The sequence below is a fragment of the Castor canadensis genome, chromosome 4, assembly GCF_047511655.1.
Source record: "Castor canadensis chromosome 4, mCasCan1.hap1v2, whole genome shotgun sequence".
NCBI classification, from domain to species: Eukaryota; Metazoa; Chordata; class Mammalia; order Rodentia; family Castoridae; genus Castor; species Castor canadensis.
This window is the reverse complement of record NC_133389.1, coordinates 41,632,470-41,651,013: the sequence shown is the minus strand read 5'-3', so window position 1 is coordinate 41,651,013 and position 18,544 is coordinate 41,632,470. Positions and strand designations below refer to the sequence as shown.

Genomic DNA, 18,544 nt, shown 5'->3' with positions numbered 1-18,544 from the left:
TGCCCCGATTAGACTAAGGTAGCAGGGCTGTCCTCCTACACATCAGTCACTGGATGTGAGTTGTGTCAAGAAAGGGAGTGACCTCAAGTAAAGTGACTTCACTGACTCCTGATAGAGAATCTGGGCAGTTGTGTTCACTGAACAGTATAAACTCATGGGTGTCCTCAATGATAACACTATACTGGGTCAATGAATAATGATCTCTCAAATATAGTACAAGGACACTGTGTATAATTATTTCTTTTTTAACTTCACAAATATATAAAATACTCCTTTTTGCATATGGGAAAACTGAGACAAATTACAGAAATTGCCCAAACATACAAAGCTTAACTTTCCTTCTGTAGGAGTGTGACCTGTGCTAGTTCACACAATCTGAAGGAGAGCTCAGGGACTTTATTTTGTTGATTTAGCACCTCTGTGACACTTAGATTCTTAAGATCCTACAGAATGATAGGCATAATTAGTGTAGAGCCTTCTGACTTTTGTGTGCCTTCTTCTTCAGGGCCACTCTTACCAAGAGCCTTTCATACAACTGAGAAACCACTTTGAATTCTGTGACTCAGTTGTCTATACAAGACATTGAAGACTAGAACTGAGACTTTGGGTCAAAGAGGTGCCAATCTGTTAGTGATACCACAGTTGGCTCTCAAACAGAATCTGCCAGGAAAGTTATGAACTCTAGGGAGATGCTGCCTTAATTAAGCAATATAAATTATGTAGCTGTTAAGAACAGAACCAGGATCACATAAGCAAAATTACCAGGGGGTTGAATTAACATGAGAAGTGCAGTGTGGTCTTCCTGGTAACATGCTGATTGTACCATTATTGGAAAAGTTCAGAAGGAGGGGCTAGAGAATGACAGAGAGTTAGAGTAGTTGTAAAAACATTTCCTGATTTATCAGTGTTTTGCACATACTGGTGGCCCTCACATGTTAGTGGAAACCCTAACTTTACAAAATGAGAATAGTCTCAAATGGCACACATTATAGTTAACATGGCACTGTGCAAAAGGGGGCTTTTGTGTGTGTGTGTGTGTGTGTGTGTGTGCAAGTTACTCATCATACCCAAATAGTCAAATGACTACAGTGTTAGTTCTCCATCACTGTAACATGCCTGAGATAATCAACTTATAAAAAGAAAAGGCTCTGTTCTGGTTTATAGTTTCAGAGGTCCCAGCCTATATTCCTCTCCCCCTTGCTTTTAGACCTTCGGCAAAGTGGTCATCATGGCAGTAGTGTGGGGTAAAGCAAAGCAGTCATCTCACATCCAGCAAGCAAGAGAGAAAGAGATCTACAGGCGTTCACCATCTGCTTCCAGAACACACTCCCAATGACCCTGAAACCTACTAACCCTTAGCTTAGTGTTTCCACCACCTCCAAACAGTGTCGTGCTGAGGAGCAAGCCTTTATTTAACCCATGGACCTCTGTGGGACATTCCAGATCCAAACTATAGGAGCTACTGGCCTCCGCTTTCAATACTGAGAAAGCTGAGGTCATGGAGTTTGCTACAAGTAGATTTTAAACAAGTATTAGCATCAAGGACTGCCTGACACTGTAGCTTGTGCACATTCTATAGCGCTTTTCAGTAAGCTCCCTCCTCTCTTTCCTCAGAATCTAGTAGTATATCTGTAATATAATATTGGGTGAAAGGATAATTGATTGAACAAATGGGTTTATAAACAGCAAACTGTTTTTAGTCTCTGGGTTGGGAAATAAACTATAGAAGTTTCAGGTTCTTTCAAACTCAAAAATATGTTTTCTAGTTTTTTTAATCTTTTAAACCTGGTACGGGGGCTTATACTATAAGCCCAGCAACTCAGGAGGTAGAGATCTGAAGGAATGTGATCTGAGGCTAGGCCTTGAAAAAAGTTAGTGAGACCTCCCATCTCAACAAAAATAAGCTGAGTATGGTGGTGCACACCTGGGTCTGGTGGGAGGTGTAGGTAATAGGATCATGGTCTGAGGCTAGGCCTGGGCAAAGTCATGAAGTCCTATCTGAAAAACAACCAAAGCCAGAAAGGGCTGGAGGCATGGATCAAGTGGTAGAGCACTTGTCTAACAAAGCATGAGGTACTGAGCTCAAATCCCAGTGCTATTAAAAAAAACCCCAAATCTCTTATATCATAAGACCCTCAAGCCTATTAAAAATGTCATAATCACATAGATGTTTCACTTGTAAATAGCATCTTGAGAATGGGAGGTAAAGTGATGACTATAAGATACTTCCTGAGATGAGGGGAAATGGGAGAGATGGTAGGAAAGACAAGGAGGTGACAGCACCATACATTGATGAGGTAAGCACCTGAAAGGGAACAGAAGGAAACAGGCTTGTGGCTCAACCCACGCTTAGCCTATGAGTTCTTCAAATGGCCAATTCATTGCAAGCTGAAGAAAAGCCCAGAAAAATTGCATGTCACAACTTAGGAAATTAGTAGTAGTACAACTTAAGAATCGCCACTAGATGCTAAGTCCATTGTACAAACATTTATTGGCAAAACCTTGCATATTCTTAAAATATTCAATGGATTATTACTTATAATATTGAAAAGGGTAAATTTGTTGACCATGACTTCAAATAATCACACTTAACATCATTAGTAGTGGAAAACACATACTAGTGTTTTTGATATGCTTCCTTGATACAATATTATGTCTGTGTTAGATCCCTCCCCAAAAGTGTCTAACCGGAATCAAATCGTGAACAAACAAAAAGATAAATCCATATTGAGAGAAATTCTGCCAAGCAAGTGGCCTAGACAAATGTCAATGTAATGAAACACAATTTTTTTTAGTGAAAATGCCTCTAAGATTCAGAAAGACTCAAAAGTTGTAATAGATAATGCAATGCTCTGCCTGATTGCATATACTAAATCAACTGAATTTGAGAAAATTGCAGGTGGACTTTATATTTGTGCCCTTTACCTAATTTCAATACCTTAGCTCCAAATCCATTCTTTGTGAACTGATTTGAATGAACTATGGAGCTGGACCCTGTAACGGTTGTCTTTCTCCAGCTGCAGTGAAGTTAGGCTTTAGCAACAGAAGGCAGCAGAAGGGAGTAAGTGGCTGCAGCAAGGGACCCCACATCCTTGTTCCAATGGGCTGCTGTTCTTCATGCATAACTGCTTACCAGCAGGTGCAGTTCTCTCCACTGGTCCCCCAAGTGAGGTCCTTTGCTCAGAACCTCCACCTATTTTCCATCAATTTTGTCCAGAACCTGGCAGGTGGCTACTGTTTGACTATTTGAGACAGTCACACCTCTGTTTGAGTGGGGATCCATCCTTTTGATACTCATTCTTTCTCCTGCTACTTTCTCCCAGCCCTCCAGATGGTGTCTGCTGCCTACATATGCTATTGCTGAATTTGTTACAGCAGAGATCAGCAAAAACGTTTTGTAAAAGGTGAGAAAGTAAGTATTTTAAGCTTTGCAATCCATAAGGTCTCTGTCACAACTATTTAATTATGGCTTTGAGGAAGAGGAATACATTAGAGACAAATATCACTTTCAAGAGCTTGAAAGAAGTCTGAGAGAGAGGACAGCAGTTCGAGTCCAGGCTAACACCTTTGACCTGCTTGCTGCCTGGTTTTAGCAGCCACAAACCAGAAGATGGCGGCAGAGAGCTATGTAACTGGAGGAGACTTCAGTACCAGGACAAAAGATGTTGAAAAGTACGATGAGATAATGCTGTTTGTATGGAAATCCACATTCAGGTAGAAAAAGGAAGCAAACACTAACTATAAACAGAGTTCAGCTCATAATCAAGGAGACAGACTCAGTTTACTTTGCAGTGACCCAGAGGAGCTATTTTTCCTTTCTTATCAAAAGGAAGGTAGAAATATTTTTAAATTGCAAAAAATTCAATTGATTTAGTAAGAATCCCCCAAACCCACAGATATGCCTTGTGACTTTCTGAAGTAATGGTATTTTTTGGGGGGGGATAGTTCTCGAGTTTGAAGTTATCTTTGGGGGAGGTAGTATTGGGGTTTGAACTCAGGCCTCCTCCTTGAGCAGCTCCACCAGCCCTTTATTGTGAATGGTTTCTTTGAAATAGGGTCCCACAAACTGCCCAGGCTGACTTCAAACTGTGATCCTCCTGATTTCTTCTTCCTGAGTAGCTAGGATTACAGGCATGAGCCATGGGCACCAGCTTAAAGTTGTTATCTGTGGTACTCCCAGTCTAATGAGAGCTTTCTCCACCACCAAAAAGACCCAGTGTTCCATCAATTTTCAAAAATTCCATAATGAATGAATTTACAACATCATCATACTCATGTATTTAAGAACTATTTCACTAGTAAGAAATTTTCATATTTAAGTTTTCCTACTGTATGCTCTAAACATATACTAATTGTTTTGTATACATTTATTGAGTTCCTGCTTTGTTCTAAACACTAAGAACTGGAAATACAGCAATGTATAAAAAATAGGCAATTTTGTTGGCCTCATTGACTGTATTTTCCTCTAATAATTATGTAACTAATTATAAAGAGCTTTAAATATGCATCTCTTTATTTTTTCCGTCTTTTGCTATCTGACTTTTTTCATAAAATAATACTTTTAAATAATATTACTGAGTTATAGATTATCCATATATTTGAAGCTGCATATATTGATGACTTACTTTTCAAAAAAATTTGAATTTACACTGAGTTGGATACTTTATCACATATAAATTGTCATTATCAAATATTAGTTTTCATATATGTAAAATGGGAAAACAATACTTTATTTGTCATTTAATTATTTGGGGGAGGTAAAATAAGATTATAGAAAGCAGTTTATCCAAGGCATCACTCATATTAAGCATTCAACAAATAACTATCATTACTTTCAGCGTGTTCTTTCACACCTACATATCCAACCATATTTATCAGGAGACAGATTCAAAAGTAAAATGAGTGGGTTGGTAGAGGTTTTTTAAATCTTGAACAGCAAAGGCAACCACATGGTATGCAGTGTTTTTTAATGTTATTTCTCCCTATTACTTTTGAGAACATGTCATACATTGGGCTCAAAGTTAAATGTTTTATATACAATTTTATTTATTAACCACAGAAGTACAAGAGGTACTGTTATATTCATTTAAGACCTGAGAAATGTAAGCTAGTAAAAATTAAGAACATTCTTAATATTCTCCTAGTAAAAAGTTAGCAGAACCAGGATTCAAATTAAGAAACATCTGAGTCTAATGTACATGCTTTTTCAATTGAAGCACATTTACCCTGGAAAAGGGACAAGAAAAACAGAAACAAAGTTTAGAGAACTAAATGGAAATACTACAGAGGCAATTTCCGGCAAACAAAGCTCTAACCCAGTTGAGTGGACATGGAAATTATGTCCCCAGATGGTATTTACAGTGAGCTGAAGTTCTTTTATATCCTCAAATTGGCACTACCAATATCCAAGTACATTTGATGCTTTATTTCTATCATATTTTTCCAGGTTTATTTACCTCCTCAAATAAATGGTAGAAAAATAAGCCTTTCAGATGCTTGACTAAGGGGATACCCCACAGTTATCTGCAGGACTTGAGTCACATGTCATACTATTTCTGCATAATTTGTAACCTGCTTCTTTTTTCCCCCACAACCATTCCTTACCACGTGATTGCTGTTCCCAGTCTTACATATAATGTCATACTTTTCAATTTTGGCAAAATTTTCTACCTCCAAATGGGAGTAGAGAAGAATCTTGGTAAATTAAAAAAAATGAAACAAAAGCAAAAGAATGCAAGATCAAAGTAATAAATATGGAACACAGAGATAAAGAAGGGATTACTTAGCTCAAGAGAGAGAGAAACAAAAAAGTTTATAGAGCACCTAATTATTAATAAAGAAGAAAGGCAATTTTATCAAAAAATTAAATTAGTTCTGAAATCTAAGATAAATTAGTTGTGTAGCCTTTTTGACAATCTTGACAAATGATTTGCTCTCTTATTTATTCAAAAAAACAAGAAGCAATAGCCAAATTTGGCCATAGTCCTTCATGAAAAGCCAAGAATAAAATGTCAATTCACAATTCAATTAAGGCTATTGTATGATAGCCTTATCGAGAGATATGCTCTAGATTTGGTCAGTTATAAGGCATAAGTTCTTCAGAATAAAAAGAAATGAATTACTACAATGCTCAGTTGATAACCATTTTAGAATTATCAGTCTAATCTATCTAGAATTGTAATAGAAGTTCACAGTGCACAGATAATGCCTTAGTTTAGAGCTGTGTTCTATTGGTTAAACTAAAAATGTTCTAAGTAGGTCTCTACCAACAGAAACTATGCCTTCTCAGAAAGCATTTTAGCAGGTTTGACTTTTATTTTAGTCAAAAGAAAGACCTAGGAACCTTGTCTCAGAGATGAGCCCAAAACAGTAGTCTACACTTATCCACAGGTGATGCATTCTAAGACCCCAAGTGGATGAGTGGATAGTACCAATCCTTATACTGTTTTCCCTATACACACCTATAGACATAGAAAGTTCAATTTATACATGAAGTAGAGTAAGACATTGAAAATAACTAATAATAAAATAGAACAATGTATTGTAAAAATTTTTTTCAAGCATCACTCCTGTTATGCTTTGAGACCATTATTAAGTAAAATAAGAATTACTCGTGTTCAAGCTTCACTGATAATCGAGATAGCTATTGAGTGACTAACAGGTAGGTAGCAAGACAGCATGAATATCTTGGACAAAGTGATGATTTTTGTCCATGGTGAGACAGACACAGCAGGACGGCATAAAATTTCACAAAGTCACTCAGAATGGTACACAAAAACTTATGTTTCTTTCTAGAGTTTTTCATATAATATTTTCAGACATTGGCTGTCTGTGAGTAACTGAGATTGTTAAAAGCAAAACCACATATAAAGGAGGACAACTGTAGCATTTGAAGATTTTTCTCTGAAGAACAGTTTGAGAATGGTTGAAGAATTTGAAAAAGTATTCAAGGGAAGTGACAGATCTCTAGATTACGAAGTTAAGGACCAGAATACCATGAACTACAACATTCTAAGAATCTGGTACATTATTTCTTAGAATGAAAAATGACCTCTTAATACGATTATTTTCAAGTTTTGAGCTTGACTAAATCTTTGTTAGTCAAAGTATATGTCTTGTGTCTTACTGACTATACCAAGCCCAGCACCAGATCCCCAGCCTTCAAACTCTACATAGTTATCTACAAGCTACGCTATTTTGGGCAAACCACTTCACTCACAAAATGTATGTGTTAATAACACATACACAGTACAGTGAAGGCTAAAATTAATAGATTTCAACATAAAATAGGCATGTATAGCACAGTCTTCCCTTCTACTCTGTTCCATCCTTTTTACTGTTTCTTCTTGATTCTAGCACTATGATTGTCATGGAACTAGAGTGACCGGATGTACCACTTTTGTACCAGAATTACATTGTGTTCAAGAAAAATCCTCTCACAATCTTGCAGCTTGTTCAGAAGCTTTCAACTGAAGTGTTAAGAAGAACACATTTGGGCTAGTGGAGTGGCTCAAGTAGTAGAGCGCCTGCCTAGCAAGAGTGAGGCCTTGAGGTCAAACCTCAGTATCACAAAAAATATGTACATATAAAGAAGAACACATCTGGTGAGAGCTTTCAAAATTTCATAGTGTAATGTCACACTCTTAAGATTATTTGTGGTATTTCTGTTCATTCCATTAATATCATAATTCCATATGCATTACACTTTCATTGACTTATTTCCTAACCCAATTGGGAAAATTTATTCTTGAGGCGGGTCAAGAATGAAAATGTTTACCTTGCTTATTAAATTTGAAATAGGAGAGATGTTAGGAATCTATTGAATATCCCTAGTGAGAGTCAAATAGACAGTACACCAAGTCAACTGAACAGCTGGATTCAAGATGGGAACAATGTCTTAGTCTCTCAGTTCAGAAACATTTACTAGCAGACAATCTACTTGTCTTAAGTTTACATGTTCCAGGGGACTTACTTACTAAAGATAGTGCCAGTAAGAGAGCTATGACGTGGAGTACAGGTTGTACATTGCCTAGGCAACTTTTTTTTTTTTTTGGATTAATGGTTGTGTTAAACTTTCCTCTTTGAAGACCAAAAGAGAACACTGGAATATCAGAGGACCTTAAAATTAACACTCTACTTTAATGCAATTAATATTTATTTTTGTTGTTGTGCTGGGTTGGGGGTACACTGTGGCATTTACAAAAGTTCTCACAATGTGTCAAATATATATTTGAATTCACCTCCCCCACCATTCTTCGTCTTCCTCTCCCCCATTCCTGGAATAGTTTCAACAGGTATCATTTTCCCATTTACATACTCGTGTACACAGTATTTGGACCATATTCACCTTCCTTCATCATTTCCTCACCTCCTCCCTGCTCCCACTGGTACCAACTCCCCCAGGCGGGACCTGTTCCAATTTTGTATAAGAAAAAAAGAGAATGAAGAAACTGACATTTTTACTTGTTTCACACAGCTACACAGGGAGTTTCCTTGTGGCATTTCCATGTATATATGCAGTATGGCCTGATTTGGTTCATCTCCTCTACTTTTCTTCCTTCTACCTTAGTCCCTTTCTTATGGTAGTTTCAACTAGTTTAAAAATTCTATATTTATTCTTGCAGAGAGTACATCAACCATATTCACCTCCTTAACTTTCTTTTTTTATCCTCCCCTTCTCGTGTGTGACTTCACCTTAGCGTGACCTGTTTTTTATATTAGTTATATATTCCATATATGAGAGAAAACATGTAGCTTTGGCCTTCTGAACCTGTCTAACTTCCCTTAAGATGCTGTTCTCCAGTTCCATCCATTTACCTACACGCAAAAACATTTCATTTCTTTGTTGCAAAATAAAACTCCATTGTATGTAAATACCACATTTTCTTAATCCATTCATCAGTAGTGGGGCATCTTGGCTGTTTCCAAGTCCTACTATTGTGAATAATGCTGCTATAAACATGGGTGTGCAAACGCTTTTGTTGTAACCTCACTTACATTCCTTCAGATATAGCCCTTGGAGTAGAATTGCTGGATTATATGGCTGGCCTTTTTTTCATTTTTTGAGGAGCCTCCATACTGTTTTCTGTAGTGGCTTTACTAATTTACATTCCCACCAGCAATGTATGAGGGTTCCTTCTTCCCCAAATCCTCACCAACATTTGTTGTTGTTTCTGTTCTTGATGATAGCCATTCTAACAGGAATGAGGTGGAATCATGGTTTTGGTCTGCATTTCCTTTATGGCCAGGGATGGTGAACATTCCTTCATGTGTTCTTTTAGCCATTTGGAATTCTTCCTTTGAGAAAACTCTGTGCAGTTTTTTTATCCTTTTCTTCATTGGGTCATTGATTTTTTTTTTGGAGTTTTGTCTTTTGAGCTCCCTGTTATCAATCCCATGTCAGATGTGTAGCTGGCAAATATTTTCTCCAGTTCTGTGGGCAGCCTCTTCAATTTAGAGATCATATCTTTTGTTGTAGTCCTACTTGTCGATCCTTTCTTTTAGTTACTGGGCCATTTGAGTTCTAATGAGGAAGTCACTGCCTATGACTATTAAGTCCAGTGTATTCCCTGCTCTTTCCTATACTAGTTTCAAACTTTCAAGTCTTATGTTAAGATCCTCACTCCACTTTGAGTTGATACTTGTCCAGGGTGACAGACATGGTTCTAGTTTCTGTTTTCTGCATGCAGATGTGCAGTTTTCCTAGCAACATTTGTTGAAGAGGCTGTCTTTTCTCCATCCCTAATTGTAGATGACATGATATTATATCAAAAAGATTCAAAAAATAAAAAAAACCCTCCTAGACACCATAAGCAGCTTCAGCAAAGTAGCAGGATTCAAAATCAATTTACAAAAATTTACAATTTGTCAATTTACAATTAACCTAGAAGGTAACACCCACGCACAGGAAATCAATGTGAGTCAATGCCCTGTATAGCTATCCTTATCTCAACCAGCAAAACCCCTTGTTCCTTCCTATTATTGCTTATACTCTCTCTACAACAAAATTAGAGATAAGGGCAAAATAGTTTCTGCTGGGTATTGAGGGGGGGGAGCGGGAGGGGGGCAGAGTGGGTGGTAAGGGAGGGGGTGGGGGCAGGGGGGAGAAATGAACCAAGCCTTGTATGCACATATGAATAATAAAAGAAAAATGAAAAAAAAACAAAAATCAGTAGCATCTCTATCACCAACAGTGAACAGATTGAGAAAGAATATAGGAAAATAATTCTATCTACAATAGCCTCAAAAATAAATAAAATACCTAGGAATAAACTTAACAAAGGATGTGAAAGACCTCTACAAGGAAAAGTATAAACCAGTGAAGAAAGAAATCAAAGAAGATGGAGAGATCTCCCATGCTAATGGATTGGTAGAATCCATGAAATGAAATGGCTATTATCAAAAGCAATCTACACATTCAATGCAATTCCCATCAAAATCCCAATGGCCTTCATCACAGAAATTGAAAAATCAACCCTAAAGTTTGTTTAGAAGCACAAAAGACCATGAAGAGCCAAGGCAATACCAAACAAAAACAGCAACACTGGAGGTATCACAATACCTGACTTCAAACTATACTACAGAGCCATAGCAATAAAAACAGCATGGTGCTGGCACTAAAACAGATAGAAGACCAGTGGAACAGAATAGAGGACCTGGATATCAACCCATGCAACTCCACCCACCTAATTTTTGACAAAGCCTCATAGGTAACTTTATGCTCATAAATCTTCAATAAGAAAATGGTAAAGATGGGAGAAGCGTGAGTATGCGATGTACGATGATGGATGGAGTAGACTGCTCCAGTGGTCCCTCAGGTGCAAAAGGATGGGACTGACTCTGCAGCAATGGCAGGGAGTGGCCATTCAGAATTTTGCTCATCTAGGAGTGGATTTGAGGCCTTTAAGCAGGTGTTTTTCAGTACTGTAGTTTGAAAATTGCTGGTACTCTGGAATTCAATAACTTGCAAGCCTGGTGTAGGTATGTCTTATTCATATGTTACAAAGGGTACAAGAACATGTTGCAGAATCCCTTTTTCCTACCACAGGCAGATGTGCAGGATGGAACTGTACCAAGCCCACATTCCTGGTGCTCCAAGTGGTTTATGTTCATTAATAGCAAAAGGTAGATACAAAGGTGATCAACTATAATGGACCCTTTTCCTCTTCTATGTAAGCTGGGCCTTTGGAAAGATATGATTTTCTTCTTATTTATCGGAATTGATTTTGTTTTAAAAGAATATTAACGGGGTGAAGGAGTAACTCAGTTAGTAGAGCACTTGCCTAACATGCACAAGATTCTGGATTTGATACCACTGCAATAAATAAATAAAATTAAATAAAAATAAAGTATTAAAAAGACTAATAACCCTCAAGTTAAAATCTAACTGTCAATAAAGATTAACTCAATAAAATTAAGGCTAATTACTCTTTTTGCATAATTAACAACACAAGACACACCACCTTGAATTTTCTTCTTGTTTCAGCTATTTTTTCTTCTAATTCATCCGTTTTATATTTCGTTCCGACAAAAAAAGCACCAATGCGGTAAGCCTCTTTGTAGAGCTCCTTGAGACAAATGGCATTCTTTTGCTTCAACTTCAGTAAAGATTGAATTTCCATCTCATACTCCTGTTTCTTCTTTATACTGTAAAAATCATGCAAAACATTAATAGAATTATTCTAAAAGAATATACATCGAGGTAAATTAATATGGATATTCCAAAAGAGCATACACTGAAGCAAACATATCTATAAGTTTATATAAATAAATATATTTTATGTTATAAATATAAAAGATAATATATTATTAAATACATTAAATATATTTGAATAAATATTAATATTTTATATTTATAATATAAAAGAGGGGTGGCATTTGGGGGGCAGGGGCAGGGTTCGAACTCAGGACCTTGCATTTGGTGGGTGCACACTAGCAGCTGAGTCATGCCTTTGGCCCTTTTTGCTTCAGCTCTCATGCTTTTTTGCCTCAGCTGGCCAGGACTGTGATCCTCCAGCCTATGCCTCTGGCAGTAGCTGGAATTATAGGGAATCTGCCACCACATGCAGCTCTCCAGCTTGTTTTTTGAGAGGGGGGATCTTACTAGCTTTTTGCCCAGGTTGGCTTCATACTGTGATCCTCATAATCTCTGCCTCCTGAGTAGCTGAGATTACAGGTGTGAGTCACTGCATCTAACCAAATATTACATTTAATGTTGCCAAAAATACAAAGTAACTATCTAGTTAACTGAAACTTGAATATAAAAACCTCCTAAGATTATTTCTCTGCATCTCTTGTTGGTTACCCATAATTGTCAGATTATACTCAATCTCAGAAGATTAGAGCATCACTAGGAAAAGACTGAGGAGTCTCAGTGCTTAGCTTTCAGAAGAAACCTGGTATACTCACTTGGGGGATCCATATTCTCAGTTGCATACATCATCTGCTGAATCACATCCTGAAAATAAAATTCACTGTATACTCCCTTTTTGATTTCCATGAAGGTGTTTTTGTTAAGGGACATTTCAAATGGAAGAGGCAAAGCTAAATCAAAGCATGAACTATACCAAAGTTTCCCAACATCAGTACTATTGACATTTTGGATCAGCTAATGCTTTGTTGGGAGTGGTGTTGTACTTGGGTATCCTGTACATTGGAAGGATGTTGAGCAGTTTTTCTCCAAACTAGATTTCAGAAGTATCTCAGTTGTGACAACCAAAAATATCTCCAGACATTGCTAAATGGCTCCAGGTTGGGACAACGGTTTTTAGCCCTGGCTATTTTTAGCCCTGGCTATACATTATAGTCATTTGCAAATTATTTAAATAAGATTTTGTGTTTCTAGAAATTCTTTTTTTAAAAAAAAATTTTATTCACTTATTCACATGTGCATACATTGTTTGGGCCATTCTTCCCCCTGCCTCCTGCCCCCCCTCTACCCCCCACTTCCCGCTTGCTTTCAGGCAGAACCTGTTTTGCCCTTATCTCTAATTTTGTTGAAGAGAAGACATAAGCAATAGTAAGAGAGACAAAGCGTTTCTGCTAGTTGGGATAAGGATAGCTATACAGAGAGATTCCTCGCATTGCTTCCTTGTAGAAATGTGTTACAACCCAAGTTGATTCATCTCTACCTGACCTCTTCACTACTTGTCATTTTGAGGTTTCTGTATTATTTCCTCTTCAGTGCAGACATCAAACACTTTCAAGTTTTGGGTTTCCCATCTATCCCCATTCCTTCCGTATGTGCTCACCCCTTAACATGTGGCCCAAGTCCAACAACATTGCTGCATTTGCTCTAGATTTAAAGTCTGCATATGATGGAGAACATATGATTTTTGGTCTTCTGAGCCTAGCTAACCTCGCTCAGAAGGATGTTCTCCAGTTCCATCCATTTGCTTGCAAATGATAAGATTTCATTCTTCTTCATGGCTGAGTAAAATTCTATTGTATCTAAATACCACATTTTCCTAATCCATTTGTCAATAGGGGAGTATCTTGGCTGTTTCCATAACTTGGCTATTGTGAATAGTATTGCAATAAACATGGGTGTGCAAGTGCCTCTGGAGTAACCTGTGTCACATTCCTTTGGGTATATCTCCAGGAGTGGGATTGCTGGATCATATGGCAGATCTATGTTTGGATTTTTAAGAAGTCTCCATATTTTTTTCCAGAGTGGTTGCACTAGTTTGCATTCCCACCAGCAGTGCACAAGGATTCCTTTTTACCCACATCCTCACCAAAACCTGTTGTTGTTGGTGTTTTTGATGATGGCTATTAAACAGGGATGAGGTGGAATCTTAGTATGGTTTTGATTTGCATTTCCTGTATGGCCAGAGATGGTGAGCATTTTTTCATGTGTTTTTTGGCTAATTGAATTTCTTCTTTTGAAAAAGTTCTGTTTAGTTCAGTTGCCCATTTCTTTATTGGTTCATTGATTTTTGGGAGAGTTTAGTTTTTTAAGTTCCCTGTATATTCTGGTTATGAGTCCTTTAGCTGATGTATAGCCAGCAAATATTTTCTCCAACTCTGTGGGTGGTCTCTTCAGTTTAGAGACCATGTCTTTTGTTGTGCAAAAACTTTTTAGTTTTATGAAGTCCCATTTGTCCATCCACTCTCTTAGTTGCTGAGATCTTGGGGTTCTATTGAGGAAGTCCATGCCTATACCTATTACTTCCAGAGCATTCCCTGCTCTTTCCTGTACTAACTTCAGAGTTTAGTGTCTGATACTAAGGTCTTTGATCAATTTGAGTTGATACTAGTACAGGGTGATAGACATGGATCTAGTTTTAGTTTTTTTGCAGATGGATAACCCCTTTTCCCAACAACATTTGTTGAACAGACTGTCTTTTCTCCATCATGTATTGTTGGCACCTTTGTCAAAAATAAGTTGGGCATAGCTGTGTGGATTCATATCTGAGTCCTCTATCCTGTTCCACTGGTCTTCATGTCTGTTTTTTGCCAGTACCATGATCTTTTTATTGCTATGGTTATATAGTATAGTTTGAATTCGAGTGTTGTGAAACCTCCAGCATTGCTCTTTTTGCTGAGTATTGCCTTGGCTATTAGTGGTCTCTGTGTTTCCAAATGAATTTTAGGGTAGATTTTTCAGTCTTTGTGATGCATGTCAATGGGATTTTGATGGGAATTTCATTAAACATGTATATTGCTTTTGGTAGTATAGCCATTTTTACTATGTTGAGTCTGTCAATCCATAAGCACGGGAGATCTCTCCATCTTCTGTAGTCTTCCTCGATCTCTTTCTTTAGGGGTTTATAGTTCTCCTTGTAGAGGTCATTCACATCCTTTGTTAAGTTTACTCCTAGGTATTTGATTTTTTTGAGGCTATTGTAAATGGAATTGTTTCCATATATTCTTTCTCGATTTGTTCGTTATTGGTGTATAGAAAAGCTAATGATTTTTGTTAGTTGATTTTGTATCCTACCACCTTGCTGTAGCTGTCTATTGTGGGAGTTTTAGGGCAGTGTTTTTTTGGTCTTTAGGTATAGAATCATATAGCCTGTAATAGGGATATTTTGACAGTTTCTTTACCTATTTGTATTCCTTTTATTCCTTCTTCTGCCTAATTTCTCTGGCTAGGAATTCCAGTACTATGTTGAATAGGAGTGGGGATAGTGGGCACCCTTGTCTTGTTCCTGATTTTAGAGGAAATGGTTTCAGTTTTTCACCATTAAGTATGATGTTGGCTGTAGGTTTGTCGTATATAGCCTTTACAATGTTGAGGTACTTTCCTTCTATTCCTAGTTTCTTAGAGCTTTTATCATGAAATGGGTTTGGGTCTTATTGAAGGGTTTTTCTGCATCTATTGAGATAATCAAGTCGTTTTTGTCTTTGCTTCTATTGATGTGCTGTATTACATTTATAGATTTATGTATGTTGAGCCACCCTTCATCCCTGGGATGAAGCTGACTTGTTCTTGGTGAATGATCTTTCTGATGTGTTGCTGGATTTGGTTTGCCATTATTTTGTTGAGGATTTTTGCATCAATGTTCATTAAGGAGATTGGCCTGTAGTTCTCCTTTTTGGAGGTGTCTTTGTCTGGTTTTGGGATGAGTGTACTACTGGCTTCATAAAATGAGTTAGGCAGTTTTCCTTCCCTTTCTGTTTTGTAGAACAGTTTAAGGATAGTTGGTATTAGTTCTTTAAATGTCTGATAGATCTCAGCAGAGAATCCATCAGGTCCTGGACTTTTCTTTTTTAGGAGACTCTTTATTGCTGCTTCAACTTCATTTTGTGTTATAGATCTATTCAGGTGATTAATGTCCTCTTGATTCAATTTTGGATGGTCATAAGTATCTAGAAATTTGTCCATTTCTGCAAGATTTTCAAATTTATTAGAATATAGTTTCTCAAAGTAGTCTCTGATGATTTCCTGGATTTCCATGGTGTTTGTTGTTATCTCCCCTTTTGCATTTTTGATTTTACTGATTTGGGTTTTTTTCCTCCTCATTTTAGTCAGGTTTGCCAGGGGTCTGTCAATCTTATTTATTTTTTCAAAGAACCAGCTTTTTGTTTCATTTTTTCTTTGAATGGGTCTTTTTGATTCTATGTTGTTAATTTCAGCCCTTATTTTTATTATTTCTCTCCTTCTGCTGGTTTTGGGATTTGCTTGTTCTTGTTTTTCTAGGAGTTTGAGATGTCGCATTAGGTCATTGATTTCTTTCTGTCCTTTTAACATATGCACTCATGGCTATAAACTTTCCTCTGAGGACTGCCTTTGCTGTGTCTCATAGGTTTGGTAGGTCATGTTTTCATTTTCATTAACTTCCAGGAACCTTTTAATTTCCTCTTTTATTTCATCAGTGACCCATTGATCATTGAGCAATGTGTTGTTCTGCTTCCAATTGTTTCCATGTTTTTTACTGTTGTTTTTGTTGTCAATTTCTACTTTTAATGCATTGTGATCAGATAGAATGCATGGGATTATTTCTATTTTCTTATATTTGCTGAGGCTTGCTTTGTGCCCTAAGATATGATCAGTTTTGGAGAAGGTTCCATGGGCTGCTGAGAAGAATGTATATTGTGCAGAAGTTGGTTGAAATATTCTGTGGACATCGGCTAGGTCCATTTGATCTTTGGTGTGATTTAGTTCTAGAATTTCTTTATTGATTTTTTTTGTTTGGATGACCTATCTATTGGTGATAGGGGGGTATAAAACTCTCCCACTACCACTGTGTTGCAGTCTATGTATGTTTTTAGGTCCTTCAGAGTATGTTTGATGAAATTGGGTGCACTGGCGTTGGGTACATATAGGTTGATAATTGTTATTTCCTTTTGGTGTATTTCCCCTTTTTTTAGTATGGAGTGTCCTTCTTTATCTCATTTGATCAATGTAAGTTTGAAGTCTACTTTGTCCAAGATAAATATTGCTATTCCTGTCTGTGTTTGGGGTCTGTTGGCTTGGTAAATCTTCCAGTCTTTCACCCTAAGCCAGTGCTTGTTTCTGTTGATGAGATGGGTCTCCTGTAAGCAACAGATTGTTAGATCTTGCTTTTTAATCCAGTTTGCCAAACAGTGTCTTTTGATGGGGAAATTAAGTCTGCTAACATTCAGTGTTAGTATTGATAGGTATGTGGTGATTCCTGTCATTTAGTTGTTTTTGTTGTTTGAGGGTTTGATTGTGTGTAGCTTAATCAATGTTATTCTCTACTTTCTTGCCTTTTCTTCTCCTGTGGTTTGGTACTGCACGTCCTTTCACAGTTTTGTTTGCTTTCCTTTTCTGTGTGCAGAAATCCTTGAAGAATCTTTTGTAGTCATGGCTTGGTGGTCATATATTGTTTTAGTTTCTGCTTATCATGGAAGACTTTTATTTCTCCACCTATTTTGAATGATAGTTTTGCTGGTAGAGTATGCTAGGGTTGAAGTTATTTTCATTCAGTGCTTGGAATACCTCACTCCATGCTCTTCTTGCTTTTAAGTTTTCTGGTGAGAAATCTGCTATGATTTTGATGGGCTTACCTTTGTATGTTATTTGCTTTTACTCTCTTACAGTCTCCAATATTCTTTTTCTATTCTCTGTGCTTGTTTTTTTAATGATAATAGGTTGTGGGTTAATTCTATTTGGTCAAGTCTGTTTGGTGTCCTGGAGGTTTTCTGTACCTGAATAGGCATAGTTTTCTCTAGATTTGGGAAATTTTCTGTTATTATTTTGTTGAATATATTATGAATTCCTTTTGCTTGCACCTCTTCTCCTTCTTCAGTGCCTGTGATTCTCTGGTTTGGTCTTTTGGTGGAGTTACTGAGTTCTTGTGTATTCCTTTCACATGTCTTGAGTTGTTTGAGTAATAGCTCTTCAGTTTTTCCTTGAATTTCCATTTTATCTCAAGTTCTGAGATTCTGTCTTCCACTTGTTCCAGTCTGCTGGACTGGCCTTCCATTGTTTTTGTGTTTCTATTTCATTCTTTTTTTCTGAGGTTTTCCGTATCATGGGTCACTTCCTCTTTAATATTATCTTTTTCATCTTTAATTCATTTATCTTCCTATTTATAGTGATCTCTGTTTCACTTTGGTGTTTATTTAGGGCTCCTATGATTTCATTTATATGTCTTCTCATATTCTTTATTTTTGGTATCTTGAAATTTCTTTAGTGTCACTTGTACATTTTGGTTAACCATGTCTAGTATCAGCTCCATGAAATTCTCAGTGATTACTCACAGGATGTCTTCTTTAAAGGTGTTCTTGTGGACACAATTGAGTTCCTTGGCATTATTTATCTTTGTTTAGTTGGAATCTGGAAGTGGGTATCTATTTTCCTCAATTCCCTCTGAATCCTGTATTAAATTATTTTTTTGGGGGGAGGGAATTGTTTCCATCCCTTTTTCTTCTTCCCATCGTTCCTGTTGGTATTGTGTAACTGTTCTTGATAAGCTAGTAGTGGTTTCAGTCATCTGTTTTCTTTCCCTTGGTTAAATTTTGTTTTGTGGCTCTATTGGGTTTTTTGCTAATTGTGTGTATGCTATTTCTGTCCCTGGTTTGGGTATAACTGTATTAACTAATTCACAGTTATAAAACAAAAAAAACCAACAAA

General features: G+C 37.0%; 1 protein-coding gene across 12 annotated transcripts in view; it reads right to left on the bottom strand.

Annotated features, from left to right (window-relative positions):
* Ccdc178 (coiled-coil domain containing 178) overlaps positions 1-18,544 on the bottom strand; it is a 200,870-nt gene that overhangs the window by 19,714 nt on the left and 162,612 nt on the right. For all 12 annotated transcript variants that reach the window (XM_074070056.1, XM_074070058.1, XM_074070057.1 and 9 more), the window contains one exon: positions 11,463-11,646. In XM_074070056.1, the coding sequence (XP_073926157.1) occupies positions 11,463-11,646 (184 nt within the window). The remainder of the gene's footprint in view (positions 1-11,462; positions 11,647-18,544) is intronic.